Below are 24,426 nucleotides of genomic sequence, written 5' to 3'. Positions count from 1 at the left end.
TGATAGTTGTGGAACCAAGAATATGACACACTTCTATCCATGTAAAAATGTTTTATTAGTAGATGCTACGGTCCAGCTTTTTCCATTTCTGGATCTTCATTGTGCCTGTACACACACCTAAAGAAGTGATTTTTTTTTCCTTGGAAAGTTTTCCCGATGATCTCCATTTTACAGATAAATTCTTCGTGGCTCTTGCAGAACAACACCACCCTCTTTCATAGCTTTTTCAAACTCTTGAATCTTGTTGGAAAGAGAGAGAGACGTGAATAAATACAGAGAAAAGCAGTCAGCACCAAAATATCCACGGTGGGTCAGAGGCTAACAGCCTCACTGAAGCATAATGCCATGAATTAGAGCTCGTCAGGGTTACCGTTTTGACTGTTGCAAGAAGATACAGTCAAGCCACATAAGAAAACTAATAGTGAGAATAGTAAATTAATGCTTAAAAAGGTAAAAAAAAAGGCAAAACAAGTATAAGGAGACGGGTACTTGCCGAGTCACAACGACGTTCCCAGGGAATAACAGCTTTAAAGTTCACAAAGTTGATTCCCGCTTCCAAGCAGCGCTGCGCCATTACACGGCCAAGGTTTTTGCACGCTGTTACCCCCTTAGGACTGTACAGGTGTCTCTTTATAGCCCACTCTCGAGTAGAGGCAGACACTACGACATCTCCGTTACAGCGCTCAACAAAGGCCTCTACGTAATGCTGCGTCCGCTCCAGCCGTAATCTGGGTGAAGGAAAGAAGCGACATGGGATATGACGTCCTTTCCAGCTCTACAAAGAGAACGCACTGAAATTCTTAAGTTACTAGTTTTATGAAATAAAATTGAATGCAATGGAACTATTAATATAATTTCTTAATATCGCTTTTTTATCTATTTTTTTCTTACTTCGTTAAGACATAAAATAGGAACCATTTTACCAGTTAAACAGAGGGAAATTCCAAGAGTGACTTTTGAGCAATTACATGCCCAGCCTGACACTCCTACACACCACCATCACTCACACCGAAAACAAGCACTGTGCGCCTGTACAGGGTAGTACTGGTGATTGCGCAGGCAAACTGCTCCAGTCAAAAAATAACTTTAGGTTTGTCATATAGTCTTTTAAAGTCTAATGCTCTGATTTTGAAGCCCCAGCTTTAACTGTAGTTATTTTCCAGAAGATGTGTGCATTGTTTTCTTAAAACAACAACAAAAAACAAGCAAAAACCAAAAAAACTCCCACACACAACAGAGTCAAGTATCACAAGTAGAAAGCAATGCATGGCCTGCACAAGACTAGCAGAATCCTACATTACACAGCAGTTGCTCGAGCAATGTTACTATCTTAACAACAGATGGAAAGATCCTTAAACATACACTAACTTTCACGTGATGCTAACTTTCTTGTAACTCACTGAACATAAGGGATCTGTTAACTGGGAAGGGGTCAACTGATTGAATAACCCAAAAAGTACATTTTGTAGAAATTTCACATGGTACTTTTTTTTAAAATTATTATTTCTTTTGGAGTCTTAATTCCTGCTAGCGACCTTCTGACTCACCTGTGCCAGAATTCACGCTTTGGCCACGTTGTCTTCCAGCCACGCTCCTTCCTAGCAAGTGCCAACTGCTCCAGGTTCCGAGGGTTCCTGTTAGTGAAGTCTGAGGCAACAACCTCATTTTCCCTTGTGTCTACTTCAGTCTCTGTTTTGAGACTTGCTGTAGCTGATGCAAAACGAAAACCTTGAGGAAAATTAAAAAAAAATAGATATAGCACAAACAGTAGAACAAATACAATACAAAATGATGATCAGAGCTCAACCTCATTCTCCGACTTGTGAAGTGGATTGTAAACTAAAAATTAAAGGTACATGACATTTCAAACATGTTTTAAGACCCATGCATTATAATACAAATTCAAGCATACCTATAACATCCCTACCGTTAAGGCTTTACAGAACACTGAAAGTGAACTGCACAAGAAACCAGGAACAGCACTCCCAAGTAAGTTGTAGGTGTTGATCCTGCCTAGCTAATTGCCAATTACGCTATCACCGCTTTGGCATTAGGCTTGCAGCGCCCACAACCCGGGGCACGCCGCCCTAGGAGCGCCCCCCGTGGGGAAAGCCCGGCCTGACGAGGCGCAGAAGGGCCGAGCTTACCCGCTCCGTGTGCCCGGAGCCTGCCGGCTGGCAGCAACAGGCAGCAGCGGCCGCTCAGCGCCATGGGGACGCAGTTCCCGCCGCGGCCTCGGGCAGCGTTCCGCTCCGCTCCGCTCCGCTCCGCTCCCCTCCCCTCCGCTCAGGGGCGCCTGGGTGCCGCCATCTTGGGTGAGGCCGGCACCTGACTCCGGAAGCCCAAGGGAGCACTTCCGCCCGCACTTGGTGACGTCACGCGGGGCTGCACCTCCTCCTCAGCGGCTGCAAACCTGCCCCTGCCGGCAGCCGCTGCGAAGAGCCAGCGCGCATGCGCGAGCACCCCGCCCCTCCTCCCATCTTCTAGAACGTCCTAGAAGCCCCTCCACCCCGCCCTCGGCCCGCCGCCTTTGTTCCACCGCGCGGCCCAATCGCGGCTCGAGGCTGCGCCGCGCCACGCCCTGCGATTGGGCAGCCGGGGCGTGGCCCCGCCCCCCTGGCGAGAGGGCCCGCCCCCTTCCCCGCCACCGCCCGCCGCGGGGGGGTACCCAGCGTGCCCCGCGGCCCGGCGGCCATTCCGCGGCTCGGCGGGCCCCGTGCAGGCTGTGCGTCTGGCGCCGCGGCACGGCGCGAACATGGCGGCTATGGACGGGCCCCTGGCGGTCTTTGGAGAGCGGACCAGCGGCGACACCATCCGCACGCAGAACGGTAACGGCCGCCGTCTGCTCGGCGCAGGGAGCGCAGCGGCGGGGAGGCGGCATGGTGCGGCCGCCATGTGCTTCACCGCCCTCCGCGGGCCCTCAGGGCGGGCAGGGCCCCGCTGCGGCTTCGTGGCCAGTGGGCCTGGCTGGGGAAGGGGCGGGGGGAGTTCGGGGTCCGCAGCGCAGGCAAGTGACCTGCTGTGGAGAGAGGGGATCGGCTCCAGATATGGTTCTCAAAGGCTTTGCACGTTTTTTAGTGCTCTATCCGAAATCTGGGGGTAGGCTGCGTATTCCGAGATGGTTCTGTGTTTTTAGGATAAAAATAAAAGGAAAAAGTTGAAGACTTTTGATGATTGTGATAGTCATTCAATTCTAATGCCATACTCAGGACACTTAAAATCAGGATTACCTTAATCCATGGTTGATCATAGCGATTTTGGCGATACAAAGGGTGGTTCCTTTCAGAAAGTTGCTGCTACCCTAAAAGGAAAGAAATAGCAGCATCGTTTGAAGTTCAGAGTGAGGGTTTATGTGGTAACTCCTCCCATTATACTACCACTTTTTCAATTTCCAGATGAAGTGGCTATGCTTGTGGGATAGAGAAAAAAATGCCACGGTCTGAAGGAAAAGGTTGACTGTATCTTTTTCCTATATGAAGTTGGCAGAACATCCTTTAAACAAGGTGCTACGTTAGCAGGTCATGTTTTGGTGACTAAAGACCACTCATTTTTAACTTACAGAATTTAGTTAAAAACTAAGGATTTTGTTTTAGTCACAGACCTAATTGAAGTAAAAAGACTTGTTATTAGTTCTTACATGGTGGTACCATTCGTCTGTGTCTGCCTTGATACATGCTTCTCTACTTGCATTTTGTACTTCTAATAGCAGGAAGCCATTTTGCAGCTTAGCTAGGCTAAAATATAATTCTAAATAAGGTCACTTTACTTTAAAAAAAGTCTTTGAAACACAGGTTCTTGGCACGTCTTCTGTAAACCTGAATCATCAGAAAGGTTTTTGTTTTTTTTCCTTCACTTACACAGTTACTGCTGCATCTGCTATTGCCAACATTGTGAAAAGTTCTCTTGGGCCAGTTGGTCTGGATAAGATGCTGGTGGATGATATTGGGGTAAGCAAGCTTTCTTGAATTGTAAAGTGCCAGGACGATTTGTATTATTAAGTGCTTCCAGCAAGTGTGTTTTACTGGTCTGGTTGATAATGCGTGTACCTGTTTGGGTTTTGCACGATGGTGAGAGGGAGTGGGAGCAGAACTTGGGGAAAATTGAGCATGCTAGCTATTAGGTGTTTCATACTATGTTGCTTTTGTCATAGTTTATCTAGCACAGTTGTCTCCTTTATCCATGTAAGTTTTTGTCACCACTTAAGCATTGGTTGAAACAAGGGAATGAATAACACCAATCAAGTCAGGCCTCATGATGTTCTTGACTTGTTTATCCTGATCTCTACATGATGAGAAATAACATAAAAACAAATTCAAATAACTCTCTAGCAATTTTTAAATAATAATCCATATTTTGCATTTACGCTTAGAGCAAATCAAGGAAAGTTTATTTATGGACTGCTGTAATCAACTATTATATTAGAAGCTATTCACTACCTTACTATGAGCGTGGTGTGTGCAAAACATTTAATGAGTTTCTTTAATAAAGAATTTACTCATGAGAACGAAGTACAGATACTGCAGTGGTGGCGCTGGTGCTCTTTTTAACCAAGAAGCAGTATTTTTTTATAATTATTTTATGGATAGTTGCAAAGAATAATTACCCTTCTTTTTCATAAATACAATGAAAAACAACAGTAAAAGCCATAGATGTGTACTTTGTTTTAACATTTGCTTTCTAAAAAACTAGGATGTGACCATTACTAATGATGGTGCAACCATTCTGAAACTGCTGGAAGTGGAACATCCTGCTGCAAAAGTTCTTTGTGAGCTGGCAGACCTACAAGACAAAGAAGTTGGTGACGGGACAACCTCAGTGGTATGTAAAAAGTTTTACACACAGATACACCAAAAGGCAGTGTTTCGTGGTGGCAATGCAGCTTTTGATTTATCTATTACGAATCTTGATGCAATGTGGATTAAGTATACAGAATGAAAAAGTTTGGAGATGTCTAAATAGAGTTTTCTTACAGTAGGTTACATAATAAGATGGGGTGTGTGGTTTGTTTGTGTTAAGAGATACCAGTGTCCATACACATCTGGGGCTCTGGAGTGGAATTCACTCACTGCAGTTTTTTCATCCTTTTTTCTTTCTGAAAGCCAGTGATTCTGCTTTCGAATACAATAAGTAGTTGATTTGCTCATGTGGGATATCCGTTATTTGATATTTGTATTTTCAAACAGGTAATCATTGCTGCAGAACTTCTAAAAAATGCAGATGAACTAGTCAAACAGAAAATTCATCCTACCTCCATTATTGGTGGATACCGACTTGCTTGCAAGTAAGAAACTCATACAACTGAAGTATTTTGCATTTTCAGGGTACAATAACTGCATGCTTTTTGTTTATTTCTGTATTTATGACTGCATTAATAAAGATTTCTTAGGTGCCAAGTAGATACGTTTGTTTTTGTTGTAGTTTTAATTTGGAACTCGTACAGTGTTGCATAAAAATGTCATCTTGATGTCCTGGAAAATGAATTTATCTGGTTCCTATGTTCACATTTGGAAGGCTGAGAAATGTGACTTTTCTCTTTTGTGGGAGTGGCATTCTTCACTAGTGTTTGTCTTATTCTACAGGGAAGCAGTTCGCTACATCAATGAAAATCTTACTATTAACACGGATGAATTGGGCAGGGAATGCCTAATTAATGCTGCTAAAACATCAATGTCCTCTAAGATTATAGGAATGTATCCTTTAACTTGATTAATTGACTTGAGTAAGAGTGTTTTTTTCCAGAGCTTGGGCATCTAGGCTGGTTTCCTTTTGCAGCACTTCATATAAAATGACTGATTGAATACTGTTCTCCCGTTCTTAACAAGGGTGTGAAAAGCATTTCAGTCTGGCATGGAAAATATGTTCAAACCTTCACAAATTAGCTGAACCTGGATAGGAACACCATAACAGGTTTATCAGTGTACTTGTTTCCTTACCACTAACGCATGTTAGTGATTGAGGCAAAGGAATTGTGTGAATGGAAGAATGCATTACAGACAAGTACCCAGGGGAGTGAAGCTGTAGGAAAGAAGGCTGCATTTTGGTAGCCGCAGGGGGAAAAAAAAAGTCATCTTTGTGCTTATAAGGGGATGCAGACTGCCCATAGGGTAGGTGTTTTTATTCCAAAGGTGGGTAAAATGCAAGTATCTCAGTAGCCTGTCCTTTTTTTCTTATGAATGTCTCAGTTTTAAGAATTACAAATTCCTTTAAAGGAATAGTAAACTCTTTTACAGAAGAAAGGTAGCACTTCCATAGTGTGTTGTTTGTTTTTTCTCCCTCCTTTCCTTAAGCATAATATCAGTTTTCATCTTCGGTTTTAACCTTAACTTAGCACTTCAGTGATGGTGATTTCTTTGCCAATATGGTGGTGGATGCTGCACTGGCAGTTAAATACACAGACCAGAAGGGTCAGGCTCGGTATCCAATCAACTCGGTTAATGTTTTGAAGGCACACGGCCGCAGCCAAAAAGAGAGCATTCTCGTGAATGGTTATGCTCTGAACTGCGTGGTGGGCTCACAGGGTAAGAACACACTGTTTCATCAAGTTCTTGTGTGAACTCACACCTCTTAGTCTTTTTGCATGGATGTGACTACTGAGTGTGTAAGTTGTAAAAATCGGGGTTGCCAGCTGTGGAATGATTAAGCAAGAACAAAAAAAAAAGCTTAGCATTTCACCAGTGGTTCTCAGACTGGGGTTTGTTCGCTAGTAGAGATCCCAAAAATATAAGTAACTGTAGCTTACCTTGCGCAGTATTGGCATGGTAACGCTGCAGTCTTCTGGGCCATAAGCACCTCCCTTATGGGGAGCCAGTGTCAGTTTTACAGAGAACTGTTCTGTTTGGTGGAGCTGTGCTGTGATTAGGTAACTTGAAGAATGCAAGACTGATAGGTCAGCTTTTCACAGTCATTAACATTTTGGGGATGTGAGTCCATAAAAAGGTAACGGTTATAGTAGAGACTTAAAAATGTATTTCTCTCTTTGAAAGTCTTATCGGTATTTTCCAATACTAGGGCAGAACTGGAGACAGAAACAAACTGGTATTGAAAAACAGGTATCTCAAAAATGAAAGCATTAAATTTTATTCTCTAATGCTAGCTTGAGGATCTGCTAACCCGGTTTGACATCCTCTTTTTTTTTGCTTACTCCCTCTCCTCAGGTATGACCAAGAGAATAGTTAACGCAAAGATCGCGTGCCTTGACTTCAGCCTGCAGAAAGCAAAAATGAAGCTTGGTGTGCAGGTTGTTATCTCAGACCCTGAGAAGCTGGACCAGATCAGACAGAGGTTTGTGGAAGCTTGTCTAACTGAGCCAGCGGGGTTTCATAGGCTTGTTTGGTCTCTTCAGGTGGGGTAGCTTGATGTAATTTTGACTGAAGGCAAGAAGCAAAAACATTTTAAATGTTAACATGTCCCAAATATACCAAATATTAATTGTAAAAGTCTTTTATAACTTCTCTCCTTGCAGGGAATCAGATATTACAAAAGAAAGGATCCAGAAGATTTTGGCCACTGGTGCCAATGTTATTCTTACCACTGGAGGTATTGATGACATGTGTCTGAAATACTTTGTTGATGCTGGAGCCATGGCAGTACGAAGAGTTGTAAAAAAGGATCTTAAGCGGATTGCTAAGGCATCAGGAGGTATGTGTGTATGGATTTTTTTAACATAAAAACTGCTGTTAAGGTATTAGGAACCGATTGTGAAAATACAGCTTGTTAACATGCAGGCCATGCAAGTAGAGGATGAGTAGAGTTGAGCCACTCTTGTTAGTTTATAACTTTACTGTTGCTTTTAAGTGAGCACTCTGTCAGAGTATTTGAGTGCTGTAGGAGTTGACTGCTGAAAATTCACAGTGGGTGGCAAAAATGTTGCCTGGCACTGGAAAGATTTTTTTTCTGCAAGTGGAAACCAGAATCAGTATTTATTTAGAGGTCTTTGTTAAGCATACCTTCAAAAGCCATTGTTTAGAGAGTTATTTTTGTGTTACGTACCTTGCATGGATGGGAATTCTTCATTTGTCTTAAACTAAAACATTTTAAATACATACTGAAAATAAAATCTGTTCCCACACGGATTCTATCTGTCAAGCTTGAAATTTGCAAGAAAGCATTTTCATTGTGGTAAAGCACAGGAAGTTGAACTAGTTGTGGAAAAGTGGTATGAAAATGGAGTAAAACCAGTAATGTTGATTATAAACTGGAGAATATTGAATTTGCTAACTGAGAATTAATGTGCGTATGCTGCTTTTTTGTTTGATGTTGGAGTTTTTTTTAACTGTATGTCCCTTCTGGGGAGTTCGCAAAGAATGTGTTGGAACTGAATGCTAATTTCACTTCTTTGTTTGTCTGTTAAAGCAACTGTATGTTCAACGCTTGCAAACCTTGAAGGTGAGGAGAGTTTTGAGGCATTAATGCTGGGACAGGCAGAAGAGGTGATTCAAGAGCGAATCTGTGATGATGAGTTGATCTTAATCAAGAAGTAAGGACCCCATTTAAAATACTCAGTTTTGTGTATGTTTGAGATAAAATCCTATTTATTTGCTTCTATGCTAAGTCAGTGGTATGAGTAGTTCTATGCATGGGAAAGAGCATACAAGTCCACTGCAAATTAGAGGTGAAAGTACTAGTATTTCATCTTGCCTGCTGGGGCTGGACAACTGTCTCATCAACGTATCAGGCAGTCAGATTGCTAGATAGGCCTTACTGAAAATTCTGCTGGTAAATTAAAAAAAAAAAAAAGACTCTAAAATGGGTGCTAAAATCTAAGGAAATTCCTGGAGGCATTACAGCATTCACATCGTGTTTCTTTAGCTAGCTTTTAGCAGCGTAGTCACCCTGGGTTCCCTTTGCAGGCAGTGAAGGCAAGTGGGTTCTGGCTGAGTCATTTCATCTGATTAAGGAGGTACAAACTGAATCTCCTCCTTTATAATGGAAGACAGTGTTTATTTGCACTGGTTTCATTGATTCAGTCATCCAGGTGGTAGTAGCAAATGGAGTAGTTAAAAGTGTGTTATTTAGGGTTGTTCTAGGGGTAGGAGGAGCAAAAACTGTTAAAAACCTGAGCAAAATCCTGGTCTGCAGGGTATTCTCCCTGCAAGTTGTAGCACACTGCTGCTGTCAACTACTGGAAGACTTGAGAATCATAGTTCCTTTCAGAAGAACGTACTTATACATACTTAAACATAACATACATAACATATTAACTTCTCCATTGCTTCTGGTATCTCTTACATGACTGCTCATACTGTACTGCTAGCAGCCATGAGTTCACTCAGTGGCCACTTTGCTGTCTCCTGGGCTCTTCCTTCCATTCCACAATTGTCCTGAGACTAAAAACACTAAATTGATAGTTTTCTATTTTTCCTGATATTTAAATATATATTTAAATATATTCTCCAACTACTATGATGTAAAAATATCTTGTCTGTCATACTTTTCTCAAGTATCTTTCTCTAAAAGGCTAAAACTCAAATTAGGTTCTTACATAATAGAATTTAAAATAAACACTGACTTCCTATGTCAGAGTGTATGTATCCTCTGAGGAAGTGTAACATTCTTAAGATACTTCTTTCAAATGTTGGAAACATATGGCTCCGCTGAATTTCTTTTAAGAAAAGTTTTTAGCAAGAAGAATTTGAATTCATATTCTGTCCAACAGAACTGACTTCTGATTCCTTTTTTTTCCATAGTACAAAAGCTCGTACTTCAGCATCAATTATTTTAAGAGGTGCTAATGACTTCATGTGTGATGAAATGGAGCGGTCTATACATGATGCTCTCTGCGTGGTTAAGAGGGTGTTGGAATCCAAGTCTGTTGTTCCAGGTGGTGGCGCTGTAGAGGCAGCACTTTCCATATATCTTGAAAATTATGCAACCAGTATGGTAAGTCTTGCACAGAGAAGGAACAATTTCACTAGGACAGTGTGAATTCTGAAGTATTTTTCTTCTTCCAGAAGTCAGTTTCATGATTCATGGAAATGTAATGATCTTACAGAACTGTAAGATGCTCTTTTTGGGGGGGGGGGGGGGTATGAATTACTCCCTGATAATTACACTACATCTTTTTTTTGGCCTAAGTATGTTTTGCTTGTGAAAACTACGTACTATTGAAACTGTTTTTTCTTCATCTAGTAGTGCAGCAGTTGGTTTTTAAACTTCTTTCTCTTTATAGGGATCACGTGAACAACTTGCAATAGCAGAATTTGCAAGATCCCTCTTAATAATTCCAAATACACTGGCAGTAAACGCTGCTCAAGATGCAACAGATCTTGTGGCGAAGTTAAGAGCATTCCATAATGAGGCTCAAGTTAACCCTGATCGCAAAAATCTGAAATGGCAAGTATATCAGAAGGTTTTAAAGTGAAATGTGTTGGTGACTTGGATGTAGAATCATTGTGCTGGCTTACTGAGGCATGATTTGCTTCTGAAAAAGGTGTAGGTTAACCCTGAAACCTTCCCCCTCTGTCCTTCAGTATTACATATGTATCACTGAGACCTAGAATTAAATGAGATGCTCCAAACTTATTTTTACTCTTTCTACCTCTCCTGATGATAGTTCTTCTTTCTAGGATTGGTCTCGACTTGGTCAATGGAAAGCCTCGTGATAACAAACAAGCCGGTGTCTTTGAGCCAACCATGGTCAAAACTAAGAGCCTAAAGTTTGCAACAGAAGCTGCAATTACTATTCTTCGAATCGATGATCTTATCAAACTGCACCCTGAAACTAAAGAAGACAGAGGGTGCTATGAGGATGCAGTTCACTCTGGAGCACTTGAAGAATAACTTAGGTTTTATTTATGTTTGTCTAAATTACACTTCCCACTCTTGTATGTACAATGTTAATAAAACAAGTGGTTGAATGCTGCTATTTTTTTGTGAACAAATTAATTTTCAGCACTGAGAGGGAGGCTGGTCCAGAGGTTGGTCCTTTTGGGCTCTGTGCTCTAAAAACTACAGCACCTGTAGTTAACAGTAATGCTAATTGTCAAGGCTATGATATTAATAAGCAGCAAAAAGCAGTAGACGTAAGTTTCTTTACTGTTTAAGGAAAATTAAAAAAAGTAAGCTGCAGGACAAGTTTATTAGTGAACTCTTTCAATGTCAGTCAGCATACTACAGCATCTATTCATCTCTCAACGCACATAGCTATTCCCATTCCTCCTCCTATACAGAGAGCAGCAATACCACGCTTTCCACCTGTTCTTTCCAGTGCATGTAGAAGAGTAACAAGGATGCGACAACCAGAGGCACCAAGAGGGTGGCCAAGAGCAATAGCTCCACCTTGGATGTTGACCTGAGGGGGAAAAAAAGACAATACAGAAGATGAAGTCATTTAATTTCATTGAAATTCAATGTGAATGACTACTGGGTATAGTCCCTGCATGTGAATAAGCCTGAATCCTTTACAGACACTTCAAGGAAAATTAGATCAGGATCTGTAAAGGCTGTTAGAAGTGGCATTCTTTCCCAAAGGGGCCTATCTAGTCATGCACCTTTATTGTTCTCTGCAGCTGTTAAAAGCAGTAGCTGAGGTGAATTTAGGGACTGGAGAGTAATGTCTATGTTTTCTGCCATCTATAGAAGTAAATTACAAATCCGCTTCCAGGAACAAGTTCAAACAAGCTAATTGTAACTATGCTCATGCAGTTACCTATATTTGCATAAAAATCTGCCATAATAAAGCTACAGCTTGTTCTGTTAAGAAACAATCTGCCTGCTAGCAAAGCAAGCCCACAGCTGAGTCGCTTAAGGAAATGCCTCATGTGGTTCCCATCATTTCTGCCTACTCTGAATGCAATCCAGCTGCACAGAACTACCTTAAATATATTCATTACCTTTTCTGGGTTTACTTTCAATTCTTTTGCTATTGCAACAGATAGTGATGCAAAGGCTTCGTTAATTTCAAACAAGTCAACTTGGTCCAGATTCCATCCAGCTTTGTCAATCTGGTGGAACAAAACAGAGGCTTTATTAGCTTTTATGTTTTTTTCAGCACCCGAGGCATCTGTTCATAAGACATCACATGAAAAAAACCGCACCATTTCCCATAGCCATGGTTGGTAACTTTTGACAACAAACAATTTCATGGTGTCTGCAGAAGTAAGTACAGCATGCTAAAACATGCTGGCTGCTTTTATAATATCAAGGTTAATTTTTTTACACCTATTGGTACTGCTAAAATACCAGGGAGTCAAAGTTTTCAAAACCAGGTTTTAACTGATTAAAAGGAAGTTTGTCAGGACGTAAGTCAGATTTTGTTAAAGATTCTGAATGCTTAATACAGATTTTTAGTACAGGAAGTAGTGAAGTGACCAGTAGTCATAGGTGGAGTGGAATTGCTCTGGTCTCTCCCGCATTTATTTGGAAGTTGTCACAAAGCTTTTCCAGAGTGTTATTTTAGAAGACAATTTGGCTAATGTTTTCACATGAGAAACTCGTATCGTTGCCTGCTTAGGTACAGGCTTAGGCATGTTTTTGCTTCCACTCAGTTTCTAACAACAGAATGAAAAAGTAAGATTTATTATGTTGCAACAGTAAAATGCATGGTCTAGTCAATCTCTCTAGAAACTGTTGTTATGAAATTCTGAAGCAATTAACTGATCTGGAGGGTATGAAGTATGTGATAATGCACATACAGAGTTCATATTAAGTGAACTTTTTTGGAGTACCTGTAAGATTTTAGGTAGTGCTAGATACTGATTGTTTATTCCACAATTTAAACTAGAAATGTGTGTTTTATGTACAAAAATGAACATTTATGGTATTGATTTAGAAGAACAGTTTGAGGTCAGATTAGGGAAAGCTTCAGCTTTATGATTCCAATTTTCACATTAAAAGCCACAGGTTGGGTGACCACATTACGCTTCTACATTGCTGGGACATTTCAGAGATGAACAAACTAAAGTCTACATGGTACAAATAGAACTACAAAGGAATACTAGAACAGATCTGTCCCTGTTGTAAAAGAGCTCTTTTCACACAGCTTCGTGGCAGTTTACGCAAATCACCAGGGGTTGCCATGGGCTACTTCTGCGTTAGCAAGCAATATGGTACCATAGGAGCTGCTCATAATACTTGCCCTCAGGACATTTTAGTTGGAAATCTTGTCCTGCGGACCGGACACAGTGCATCAGTGCATGCAGTATCAGTATGAGCACATTGGTTGTGGTTCTAGAGTGCACCTTCTTGTTCAGTTTCAACTCAGAGGAATGAGGCTTGTATATGCCAACCGTTTTGCAGGGCAAACGAAAACACAAAGGGCACCGCCACAGATGCACGTGCTGACCCTTCTCACTGTTATGTTATTGCAAATACAATTAGGCAGTGATATGAAAATTAACCTCGCCAGAGAATCAGAATCACATGGTGGCAGGACCAAATCGTCCCCAAATTCGGTTAGTATACACTTCCATTAAATTTGATCTTTACCCCCTACGTTATCTATGAGGCCTTCTATAAACTTGACTAGTGTATTTTCTGAACTCTATTCCTACAACTATAAAATCTTTTTAAGTGAGTAGGTACTGGCCTGGTAGCACAAGAAATCTAAATCTAATATACTCTCCGTTATTTCAAGTCTTGTTTTCACTTCCTTTTTTCTACTAAGTTTTCCCTATAATACAGGAAAAAGAATATATGGCCAGAAAATGAAAAGAGATTGCAAAGGTTTTTTTAAATAATAGATACATAGAAAAACAATTACTTACAGCTTTCCTTATTGCTGAAATGGGCCCTACTCCCATTATAGATGGATCTATACCTGTCTGAGCCCAGGACACGATCCGAGCCAAAGGCATAAGACCTCGCCTAGCAGCTTCTGATTTCTTCATTAGAATTACAACTGCAGCTCCATCGTTTATACCTGTGGAATGACAAACAACTGCTATGTATTTGCTGGGTAACTGCAATCAAATATTGCTACTACTGTCCAAATACTTGTATTGCTTCACAGAAAGCAAGCAAAGACATCTCATCTGGAAAAAAGTCCTCCTCCACAGCTATATTTTGTGAGTTACACCTATGTTGTCAGACATGCTGTTGTTTCCTTTAAGGTGTATTCAGTGGTAACATTCAGCTTTTCCATTCTGGCTTTAGCATTACCTGAAGCATTAGCTGCTGTTACCGTCCCAGTTCCATCTGTCAGAAAACAGGGCTTTAACTTTGCCATTGTTTCCAAGTTGCTCCCATGCCGAGGGTGTTCGTCTGTTTTAACTTCTATGGGACCTGCAAAATGGAGCGTTAAACTCACCGAGTGTCTAATCACACACGCTTGTCTAGAACAGAAAGCTGGCACAACCAACAGGTTGATTAGGAATTTATGCCTTTTTTTTTTTTAAACCAACAAGCCATTCTGACTGAGCCAAATCAGTGTGAATTAATGCTCCCTCCAGCAGCTTCTAGCAGAACAGACAGCTGGGTTTTCTGAAACACTAACAGATAAAATACTGTCTAGTTGTACAAAAGCAGATCTCGTTCTTGCTCTTCCTGAGAAAACAGCTTCTCGTCTAAGCAGAATGCTACCTTCCAAGTGGTAGTTGTAGGAATGTCATTGGAATTGGTAGTCAAGTGACATGAAACCTAAATTGGTTTCAGGAAAGCCCTCCACTAGTTCATCAAAGGCCTAATGCCAGAACTTTTCCCACAGGATCTATTCAATGCAAACACAAAACAACTGATGTGTGACTTCTCCTTGAAAAATTCAGGTTTTGCACCCACATCACAAGAGGGTGATTCAAAATTAACCACTGGAAATTGAAAAAGAGAGCAACAGGTTACAGACTTACAGAACAGCTTACGTAACAGGCTGCATAACTGGGAAAGCCCTGATTATAGGAGTCGTAGTAGCAAACAAGCTTCTATTTAAAATTGGCTCATTATCCATTCACACCTACCTTTTTTAGAAGGTACAAGAACAGGAACAATTTCTTTTGTAAAATAGCCAGCTTTCTGTGCTGCCTCTGCCCTGTTCTGTGACTGTACAGCAAACTGGTCCTGTTCCCCTCTGCTAATTTGCCACTGATTGGCCACATTTTCAGCTGAAACAAGAACAAAACACAAATTAACAAAAATAACTGCTAAAATTGTAAGTACAAAGGTAGTTATTAACGTTTGCTGCAGCAAGCAGCTAAGCTCATTGAACAGTTTTCATTCTGATTTCTTGTTTTGTTTGCTTGTGATCCTCCAGAAGATTTTGTTTTGAGGGTGAACATTTCTGTATACGATTTCCTTCCAGATGATATATCAAGTTAAATACAAACATCAACAAGCTTTTGTATTTTCTTTTCTGAATTATGATGCTCAGATCTACCAACAGCTATTTAAGAGGAGAGAACAATTCTGAAGTTACTCTGTTTCATACGCAGCAATCGAAAAAGCAGTTGCCTATGCCATCTAGGATGCAATAACCTGAGGTCGCAGAACCATGTGCATCCATACTACTCTTTACGTAACTCCTTCCCATCGTAAATCTGTGCTGCTGAACACTTCAGTTACAGATAGGAATTGTTTTGGTTACTTTTCCTGAAATTAATTTAAACTGCTCAGATGAAAAAAAGATGCGGTGAGACATGGTACAAAGAGGCCCAAGCCAGGGAGTTCAAACACCTCTTTTTGCAGGTGAACACTGCATTATCTCAGTTAGGGGGAAAAAAAAAAAAAAAAAAAGTAGTTTTACACACAAAGCAGAAAATGCCTTCAACACCTTTCAATATTAGGGTTTGCTCTCTTTTTCATGACTACAACTTCAGGATGGCTTGAAACATCTTACTTGAAAATTCAGATTTCTGAAATTTACTCACAGTGAGTTCTTCCCCCCTTCACAGTTAACCATGTCATTTTCAGAACTGCCACCACTTACCTGTTATACCCATGTGATACTGATAAAAAGCATCTGTGAGGCCATCACGGATTATGCTATCTTGCAGGGAAGCCTCTCCCATTTTCACCCCAGCTCGCATGTGAATTACATGAGGAGCCTGCAAGAAGTATTTCAAAAGGAGTTATGCCTTTCCTATCTGTGGTACACAATACAGCCAAGACAGCTGCACAGCTAGAGGAAGATCCCCACCTTGGGGCTGCAGGTAGCAACCCCAGATCCCAGCCCACCTTTCTTTCTTGCAGCCCCCCTCACACACATACCCCTCTTGCCCCAACCACCCTAATTCCTTTTTTCCCACTGCAGGATAGAATGAGCGTCATGGTAAGGGGAAAATTAGGGTCCTTAGCCAGTCAAAACATGAGTTTCTCCATCTGTCTGATCTGTCTCTCCCTCCAGGGTCTGATAGCTGGCGTGCTGTTTGGCCTCCACATTTCCCAGGCAGCAGGTCACCAAGCAGCAAATGTTTTCTCTGCACAGGTCGAATCAAATGGTTCTGTGGGGCGATACAGCCCGTGGGTCCCTTCAAACAGTTCCCACTGCACTACCAGGCAACGCCAACATCACCCTCGGCACTGACAGCCAGTGAGCCCTGGCAGAAGACCCCACCCTTGCCAGGCATCAGAGCATTTGCCCAGTGCCAACCCATGACACAGCCTTGGGTTGAAAACCTTGAAATGAAAGCACTTTGCTTCCTTTCCAGGCTCTAATTACTGAACAATTAGTCTGCAAGAGAATAACATTTCCAGTTATTCATGCTTTGGGCCTCTTGCAGCACAAAAGCAACCCTCGCTATTGCCAGCTGTCTCAAGCAAATAATTCATCACCAGAGGGCTAGACGGGAATTAAAATGGAATTTTAAATGTGATGTGTGTTTGCAACAGCACCTTTTAAGTAGCTACGGTATCATTAAAAAAAAAAGGTATAAAAGACCATTTTTGCATGTGTAAATTAATTTCCAAGTGCAGAAACTGCCTCCAAAGCATTAGCCTTGAAATGCATGGTTTCAACATAACTTCATTGCTGTTTGTTCCCCGTAAGCCAGAAAATGAGAGTGCAATCTTTTGATTTACCTTGCTCATACTTTCCATGCCTCCTGCAACCACAATGCTGGACTCTTCCGTCATTATGGACTGGGCACCCAGACACACGGCTTTCAAGCCAGACCCACAGATCATCTGGCAGCTCCATGCCGGCACGGAGTAAGGGATTCCTGCACCAACACTCGCCTGCCGAACAGGGTTCTGACCAGCACCTGCAAGAACACACACGGGTTTTCCTTGTCTACTCTCCAAAAGCAACACAGGCCTTGTCACTTTCCAATTCCACCAACATTTAGAGCTTGTTCCTGTTTTTAGTTGGTAGACAAAGAAGTTCCCAGCAGTAATTTGTGAGCTCAATTTATACAAATGTTTTACTGATCAACAGTAAGATCAGTGACTTCAGCCACTTGCTACTCATAATTTTGTATTTGCAACTCTGCTGTTGACTGCTGGTGAGATTAAACATCATTTATTCAGTTTCAAATTGGCACTAACCTGTTGCGCATATACAAGATATAAGTTGATTTAAATTGCTGCTGGCTGAAGGGTTTATTTTTGATATCTTCTGTACACTGAATACACAACTTTCCCCAAAAATTCCCCTGGAAACCAAAAGCACATTTGTGCAAATGAAAGCTTCCATTCATTCTTGCTTGCAATCTGCTGTAGAGAGAATGGGAGCACTATATACAAAGGCAATATTCTTCATCTACATCTCCCCAGGCCAAAGCGAGGCCAGCTCTTTTGTATGTAAAGGTGGAGATAAGGAGAGCGCAGCATGCTCTCTCACCATGAGCTAGATTCACAGAAATCTGAATCGGCTTTAAATATGAAAATATATCCTTTATTTTCTTCCACCCTCTTTAGAAGATGGTCTGGTCTGCCCTGTGACTCTGCTGATCAAACGTTACCCTGGAAAAAGCACATGGCCGTGTCAAAGCAAACAATTCCCTGTATCTGCATTTCCACGAAACCGAGCCGTTTGTGTGTAAGCAAGCAGCACGGCAGACCCTGCAGGTGGGTCTCCCAGCCGAACAGAGAAGCGGGCTGTGTCTCCATCCAAGCCGTGGAGCCCGTCGCTGTTGATGCTGTTAGAGAAGCGCTGTGACAAAGGGAACGCTGCCAGCCCCCGGACTGCCAGCACCCCCCGTCCCCGCCCCACCCCGCCCCGTCCCAAGACCCCCTCAGAAGCAGCCCCCGGCACACACAGGGCTGCAGGGACCCAGCCGGGGTGTCCCCCCCCCGCCGCCCCAGGGCCCCCGGCCCTACCTGCGGCCAGCACCTGGCCCAGGACCACCTCCGACACCTCCTCGGGGGCCAGCCCGGCCCGCCGCAGCGCCTCGCGGATGGCGGCGGCGCCCAGCTCGTGTGCCGGCAGCGCGGACAGGGCGCCGTTGAAGGAGCCTGGAGGAGACACAGGGAGGGGAAGAGGGAGGAAGGAGAGCGGTCACCGCCCGCCCGCAGCCCCGGCGACACCGCGCCCGGGGCTGGGGGCCACCCGCCGCCCGGCCCCTCACCGACGGCGGTCCTGACGGCCGACACGAACACCACGGGGTCTGCGCTCATGGCTGAGCCGGAGCCGGAACCGGAGCCGGAGCCGGAGCCTTCACGGCACGGCACGGCACGGCACGGCACGGCACGGGAGCGGGGCCGGCACCGGGACCGCCCCTCGCGTGGTGCCGGCGCCGCCCCTCGCGTGGTGCCGGGCGGGGCCGGGCCGCGGGCTGGGCGGGACCCGCTGAGGGGAGAACGGGGGGGAGGCGACGGGGGCAGGGGAGGCGGCGAGCTGAGGGGTGCCCTGCAGCCTGCCCCTCCTGTGCTGAGTCACGGCCCGGGGGACCCGCCAGCCCGGGCGGTGCCCAAGGGTGCAGCCTTACCTTAGCTTGAGTGCCAGCAGCGCGGTTTGGCAGGGCTTTTAGAAAAAAAAAAACGAGGGACAAATTACGTCCTAAAAAAGCAAATACTGTGTGATGACGAACGTACGTGACGGCGTATGCAGCAACAGTGCACCTGTAATCACACCCCGCACGTTCTGACTGATCTGAAGCTGTTGGTGTTACATCTGCATGCATGAAATGCATTTGAGTCCTCTGTATGGAAACGCCGAGTGACAGAAGCAGTGCAATTCCCAAGCTGGATTCACATCAGACTCTAATCTTAGTTTAAATGTAAAAACCTACAGCGTTACTACATAGGAAAGTAACACAACTTCGGAAAGCAAGACCGTTAATCTAGATTTCACCATTACACAACATCGTTGGCATAAGTGAAACAGAAAAAAGAATTATCTCAGATGTCTTCAGGTGCAGAAATCTGTGGTAAATCCTGTGGGCAGCCAAATCCTTAGGTGGACTAATCTACCAGTCGCGTCAGGATGCATTAAACAGCAACAGGCATGCACCACAGCTTGTCTTCAACAATGCTGTGTGGCCAGGGCAGCTGGTAATGCTAACGGAGACCTCAGATTAAATCTGGGTGACAAAACCATGTCTGGAGTCTTTTCAAAAGACTCATCAGTAAGCAATTAGTAGATCCACCATACAAGCAAAACTCCCGAATATGTGATTTTAAGCTGTAAAAAAGTGGTTGTTTTAGAAGAACATCATACAGTTCCTGGGCAACCCTCTACGACTGAAAGTAGTCTCCACATCTTTTCAAAATTCAGTAGAGACTGACTCATACGGAGGCAGCACCAAGTAACCTAGTTTATCAACTGTCCTGTATACCAATACGTCATTCTTAATGCAATATTTGACTGATTACTATTTGAAGTCATCAGTGCAAATACAAAATCAATAATGTAAGAAGAGCCCAGAAAACGTTAAATGTCAGCAGGTGTGCAAAGTCCAAAAATGATAATACATCTGAAGTAAGTCTTACAGACAGGATTGCCTTTTATTTAAAGCTTTCCAAATATCAGTATTAATCAGAGGATTCAGCCACTTTCCTCTCCACACTTGATCTTTAATCTGCTAACAGATGGAAAGAGTTTGAATTTGAAGGGGGCCTAGTGAATTCATGACAGCTCAGGCCAATAAGCTGACTTGCTGCTATTTTGTTCTCAACCACAAACAGCTGAACTGTTTTCCAGCTCAAGAGGAGTGAGAGACCAGCCTGTAATGCTGGGCCAGCCCGAAATGACAGAATCAAACGAGTTTTATCCAGGTATTTTTGTCTGACTTTCGTTATACTGTTTAACTCTGCTTGGACAGTATCCAGGATGAGATCCAAATGCATAATAGGAATGTGTAAAGGAACAAAACAACAGCAATTGCACAAGACAAATAATTAGAAAACTTGTATGGTGCAGATCAAAGTTAAGTTATTTAAACATACCAAAAAATGACTAAACCTTAGTAGGCAGCTGGGCTTTGAATTCAGTGTAGTTAACGAGCAGCATAATAACCAATAGCAACCTACTGCCCGATGCTGGTACATTTTCACATTTCTTGGAAATCTAGGCTCTGGGAAATTCAGTCAGGAAAAATTAGGACATCAGTTTGGAACAATGAACTTAACCCACTAACATTCAAAAAGTAAGGCTATGTTGCACAAAGTTTACGTGTTATCTTCCCATGAACACAATGAAATGGACTCGTGCCTTGTGTAAAATACTCAGATTTGGGCATTTTCCTTTGGTAATGGTTGTTCAGTTTTATTAGGAATAGGCTAAAACTTAGAGAACTTCAGTGTTCACTGATTTACTCTTTTGCTAAAAAATGTTTTCTAAATTTAGCCTGTCCAGATATCAGTGTTGTTACCAAAATATGAAACCTTTGCTTTCTACCATAAATCTGACATTTGGTTGGTGAATATTTACAGCAATACTTTTGTTGGGGATGTGAGTTTAAAAAAAAAAAAAAAAAGCCATATCTTTTACAGGAAAAAAAAATATTAATTTAAAATTGTAAATCTTGATAGGAAGATAGCAAAATCCTTTTTTTTTTTTTTTTTTTTTTTTTTTAATAATTTTACAACTTTACTGTTATATGAAGATCTCTAGTTTTTAAAATCTCCTACCCAAGTAATGGTGCTAATATTAACTTTGCTGGGTTCCTTACAGGAAAAAAAATGCCTATTTACCTGTATGGGATACCTCTGGGAAGATGTGTCTCCTCTCCTTCCCCATGCATGTTGTCTTGCATCATTCTGTATTATACAGTGATAAGAAACCGGTGTGCTCCTCTGGTCACCCGTGGAGATGTAGGGTTATTGACATCCTCATTGATGCTGACAGTTGATCTGCAGCTGCACAGGGACATTCATGGCAGTGAAATAAGCAGATGCCAATGTGTTTCCAAGATCAATACCTAAGTTTGAATCAGAAATGATCCATCTTCATATTTTATGGAGCTGTCTCTTTGCTGTAGGGTATGATACTTCTAGTATTTAAATTTAATGTAAAATAATTGGCCAACATTCAGGACTTCTCTTACTAACAGTGATAAGAGTACCCTGGTTTTCTGCATTTCTGTTTTTTTTTCTAATTGTCAGCAGAGTGAAACACATTTTAATACTTGTGCACAATGTGCATTAAAACCAGCACCTTCAAAAATAAGAGTGGACCCTGCCTCAATAATTTTGACACCTCAACATACTTGGTAATTCTGGGGTCCGTAGTTCTCACCTGAATGCTTTTAAGAGGCATTCACCCTTCAGATGCATATTTTCTGTGCATAGTCTGTATTTCAAATTACTTTTATTCTTGCTAGGAAATATGAATTGTTCTTTGGTTGCTTTAAGCAAAAAGCAATGTTTTTGTTCTTTGACAAAGGGACAGCAAAGTCACATTTTTTGCTCCTTAAAAAGTTAACTCAGGTACCAAAACAAGTTAGCTTGATAATTAGCATAATTTCATGAAAATTAGAACCTTTTTCATTTGGGGGAGATCTGAGAAAGCTTTTTCTTCTCTCCACATACTTTGACATTGTGCCAGGATAATACAGGACATTCAGGCTTACTAAACACCTTTAGCACCTCAAGAGCCTTTCTAGGGTCTAGGAAGAGCATTCATTCTTTTCCCAGATTTTCTCACTAGGCTACTGATGCACAGTTGTCTACAGATAGGTTCAGCATATAAAATACACCTCAAAGAACAGGCTGTTTTCCTAATGAAGATGAGATTTTCATTATCTAACATTCCTAAACCTCAAATTCCATCCTGATTAATCAGCTCCTTGGAAGTCAAGGTCCTGATAAATAAAAAAAATGTTTTTGGCTGTGTTAAGAGCCATCTGTGTTTTCCTTGCAACTGTGTTTGTCAGGGAAAGCTCATAATCTAATCAGTATTTAATAATAATAATAATGTTCTCTTCCTCTCAGACAGAAAAAACTTCGTGATACTAAAACCACTGTGACTTTTATATGGCTTAAACTTAGGTATAGTAGATACCTGGCTTATCCTTAGTAACTACGTACAAATTAGTGCTTCAAATGCAAGCTTCCAGTATTTATCAAGCATCGCAAACCCAAATTTAATTTGAGTCACCATTTGGTTGTAATTGTAGCTTAATTGATTGATTGCCTTTTAGGGGATGTCTTCGGGAGACCCTCTGCAATTTACTTACTAGTGTGGTCAGCCCCCCCCCCCCCCCCCCCCAAATTCTGATTTGCACTGTATTGCATTCAGGAACTCGCAGGTGTGCAGGGGCATTACAAGTGCTGCAGTCCTAGAGACTATTGTCAAATTGGCACCACGGACAGTAGAGTTTTAAAATCAGCTGAATAATAATGTACATGCTTTCATGAGATCTTATATGTAAATCATAAAAAATTACCATTAATTAAAAGAGAAGGCTCTCTAAAGAAATTCTTACTATCTCTTGCTATAGAAATGGAAGCAAAATACATTGCAATTCCAGTAAGATCTTAAGAAATCTCTTATCAGGGGATATAAAGAAAGTATTAAGGCTGCATTCTAAGATTCAGAAAGCTTTTGCAAGGGAGGGAGAGTTCATGGAATTCAAATATGGGCTTTTTGGCGTCTAAATCTCTACCTGGTAATTACCTGAAGTACCTCTCCATATCACTTTTTTCACAGTGCAGCAATCCATATGTTTTATTTTTCCACCACATCTGTAGGCTACAGCAGCATTTTTTAGTGCCCCTTAAGAGCTCATTCTCTGCTCCTGCAGCAGGCATACCACTGTTTTGCCTTCCTCCATCTTATGTCCTTACAAGTCAAGGACAAACCTTTGAAGAGCTGATTAGCATTCCTTTAGTTTGTTATTTTGAGGTTGCTTAAAATGCTAAGAAATGTATGTAACAGTATTCCAAACTATTTTTTTCTTCTCCCCCCCCCCTTTTTTTCCCCTCCTGTTTCTTAGCTTTGTTGACCTGCAGACTATCACTGCCATCTCTTGCAGTATATTTGTTGAGTCTTTTATACCCAGCGGTGCAATGCAGGAATACCCAACTGCTCTGCCTTGGTCTCAGCTGGGCCAGAGTTGCCCTGCACCCATCTGTCTGTCCATCCATCCATCAGTCTGTCTACCCAGGGTGCAGCACGGGGGGGGTCACACTGTGCCTGCAGCTCCAGAGCTCCCCTGACCACCGCCGTGCAGGGCTGTGCCCATGCAAGCACAGGAGAGGGTGAGGCAGCCCAGGTGAGGGCATGCAGAGAAAAGACGGAAAACTTAGCCATGAATATGCAACAAATAGCTTCCTTCTAAGTTTAGAAGTGTCTTAATTGTTGCTTTGTTCCATTTGGTGTCATTGTCAAAGCAAAAGGTGAAAAAGAAATCTAGACATGAGCAGATAAAAAGAATGAGAAGCCGCAAGCTTTCCAGCAGGAAAATAATAAAGTGAATGAACTACATGCTGGCATTCGAGGAACGCAGAATGAAACTAGAGGAGCCAATACAAATAGATTTAAAACAAAAATGGGTTCTACTTTTATTAATATCCACTGAGCAGGCCTGGTAGGTAAGAGTGGGCCAGAAAGAAGGCAGCCTGTTATGTGCCAGTACAAGGGGGACACTTTCATGCCAAATGATGTTCTCTTCCAGTCATTTTTCCTCTTATTGTAATCAACTTTTCCATCAAAGCCAAATGTAGGAGAGTCAGCATTAATTTTAAAGCACAATTCAAGTGACTTCATAGGCCATAGGGAAGAGATGCAAACACAATATGCTTCATGAAACGGTTAATTTCACCTTAAACATTTGCTGCATTTAATTGCAGAAAGCTGTACTGTACACATTGATATTGGTTCTTATTTAATCTTAACATTATCTATATTGTACTGCTTTCTGAATTTTGCTTTTTCACTGGTGTTTGCCCAGATCCTTTTTCATTGATATTTTCACCTGAGAACAAACAATGCCGCTAGGAGTTATCTTGGTACCATAAAAAAAAAAAATTACTCCAGTTACCATACCGTAAATGCAAGCCAATGCAGGTGTTGGTATGTTTATTCCAGTAACACTAAACAAAGTCCCAAAATGCTTTACATGTATTTTTGGCATTGTAGTGTTTAGATTTGTGCATGAGGACAAGTCAATTTGCTATGTT

The 24,426-nt window shown here is 42.0% G+C and overlaps 3 protein-coding genes and 1 non-coding gene across 4 annotated transcripts; 2 read left to right on the top strand and 2 right to left on the bottom strand.

The window, feature by feature from the left end:
• Positions 1-36: 36 nt before the first annotated feature.
• MRPL18 (mitochondrial ribosomal protein L18) lies at positions 37-2,395 on the bottom strand. Its single transcript, XM_040552838.1, has 4 exons — positions 2,148-2,395; positions 1,548-1,728; positions 494-728; positions 37-240 (listed from the first exon to the last, which is right to left on the bottom strand). The coding sequence occupies exons 1-4, from the start codon at positions 2,209-2,211 to the stop codon at positions 169-171; spliced, it is 552 nt and encodes a 183-aa protein (XP_040408772.1). The 5' UTR covers positions 2,212-2,395; the 3' UTR covers positions 37-168.
• Positions 2,396-2,646: 251 nt separating this feature from the next.
• TCP1 (t-complex 1) lies at positions 2,647-10,864 on the top strand. Its single transcript, XM_040554243.1, has 12 exons — positions 2,647-2,828; positions 3,862-3,947; positions 4,690-4,818; positions 5,184-5,281; positions 5,580-5,690; positions 6,337-6,518; positions 7,155-7,281; positions 7,463-7,638; positions 8,353-8,476; positions 9,687-9,879; positions 10,169-10,332; positions 10,566-10,864. The coding sequence occupies exons 1-12, from the start codon at positions 2,756-2,758 to the stop codon at positions 10,777-10,779; spliced, it is 1,677 nt and encodes a 558-aa protein (XP_040410177.1). The 5' UTR covers positions 2,647-2,755; the 3' UTR covers positions 10,780-10,864.
• LOC121068860 lies at positions 3,362-3,497 on the top strand. The gene has a single exon (XR_005819120.1). It is a non-coding gene; the product is annotated as a small nucleolar RNA SNORA29 (small nucleolar RNA).
• Positions 10,865-11,058: 194 nt separating the features above from the next.
• On the bottom strand, positions 11,059-18,629 carry ACAT2 (acetyl-CoA acetyltransferase 2). The gene is made up of 9 exons (XM_040554244.1): positions 18,432-18,629; positions 18,184-18,318; positions 16,945-17,126; positions 15,854-15,971; positions 14,889-15,032; positions 14,098-14,220; positions 13,704-13,858; positions 11,832-11,942; positions 11,059-11,290 (listed from the first exon to the last, which is right to left on the bottom strand). Exons 1-9 carry the CDS (start codon positions 18,478-18,480, stop codon positions 11,123-11,125), a joined length of 1,185 nt encoding a protein of 394 aa, XP_040410178.1. The 5' UTR covers positions 18,481-18,629; the 3' UTR covers positions 11,059-11,122.
• Positions 18,630-24,426: the final 5,797 nt, after the last annotated feature.

Source organism: Cygnus olor, chromosome 3 (assembly GCF_009769625.2).
Source record: "Cygnus olor isolate bCygOlo1 chromosome 3, bCygOlo1.pri.v2, whole genome shotgun sequence".
In the NCBI taxonomy this organism is placed as follows: domain Eukaryota; kingdom Metazoa; phylum Chordata; class Aves; order Anseriformes; family Anatidae; genus Cygnus; species Cygnus olor.
The sequence above is the reverse complement of the archived record's forward strand: the minus strand, read 5'-3'. Positions and strand labels throughout refer to the sequence as shown.

Excerpts from the sequence above, each read along its gene's own strand:
- MRPL18 (XM_040552838.1), bottom strand. The coding sequence starts at position 2,211 with ATGGCGCTGAGCGGCCGCTGCTGCCTGTTGCTGCCAGCCGGCAGGCTC. Across the intron at positions 729-1,547 it reads AAGCGTGAATTCTGGCACAG|ATTACGGCTGGAGCGGACGC; the intron begins GTGAGTCAGAAG and ends TCCTTCACCCAG. Across the intron at positions 241-493 it reads GGGAACGTCGTTGTGACTCG|ATTCAAGAGTTTGAAAAAGC; the intron begins GCAAGTACCCGT and ends CTTTCCAACAAG.
- TCP1 (XM_040554243.1), top strand. The coding sequence starts at position 2,756 with ATGGCGGCTATGGACGGGCCCCTGGCGGTCTTTGGAGAGCGGACCAGC. Across the intron at positions 6,519-7,154 it reads CTGCGTGGTGGGCTCACAGG|GTATGACCAAGAGAATAGTT; the intron begins GTAAGAACACAC and ends CCCTCTCCTCAG. Across the intron at positions 7,639-8,352 it reads GATTGCTAAGGCATCAGGAG|CAACTGTATGTTCAACGCTT; the intron begins GTATGTGTGTAT and ends TGTCTGTTAAAG.
- ACAT2 (XM_040554244.1), bottom strand. The coding sequence starts at position 18,480 with ATGAGCGCAGACCCCGTGGTGTTCGTGTCGGCCGTCAGGACCGCCGTC. Across the intron at positions 15,972-16,944 it reads GCATGGAAAGTATGAGCAAG|GCTCCTCATGTAATTCACAT; the intron begins GTAAATCAAAAG and ends TACTTCTTGCAG. Across the intron at positions 13,859-14,097 it reads AACAGCAGCTAATGCTTCAG|GTATAAACGATGGAGCTGCA; the intron begins GTAATGCTAAAG and ends GTCATTCCACAG.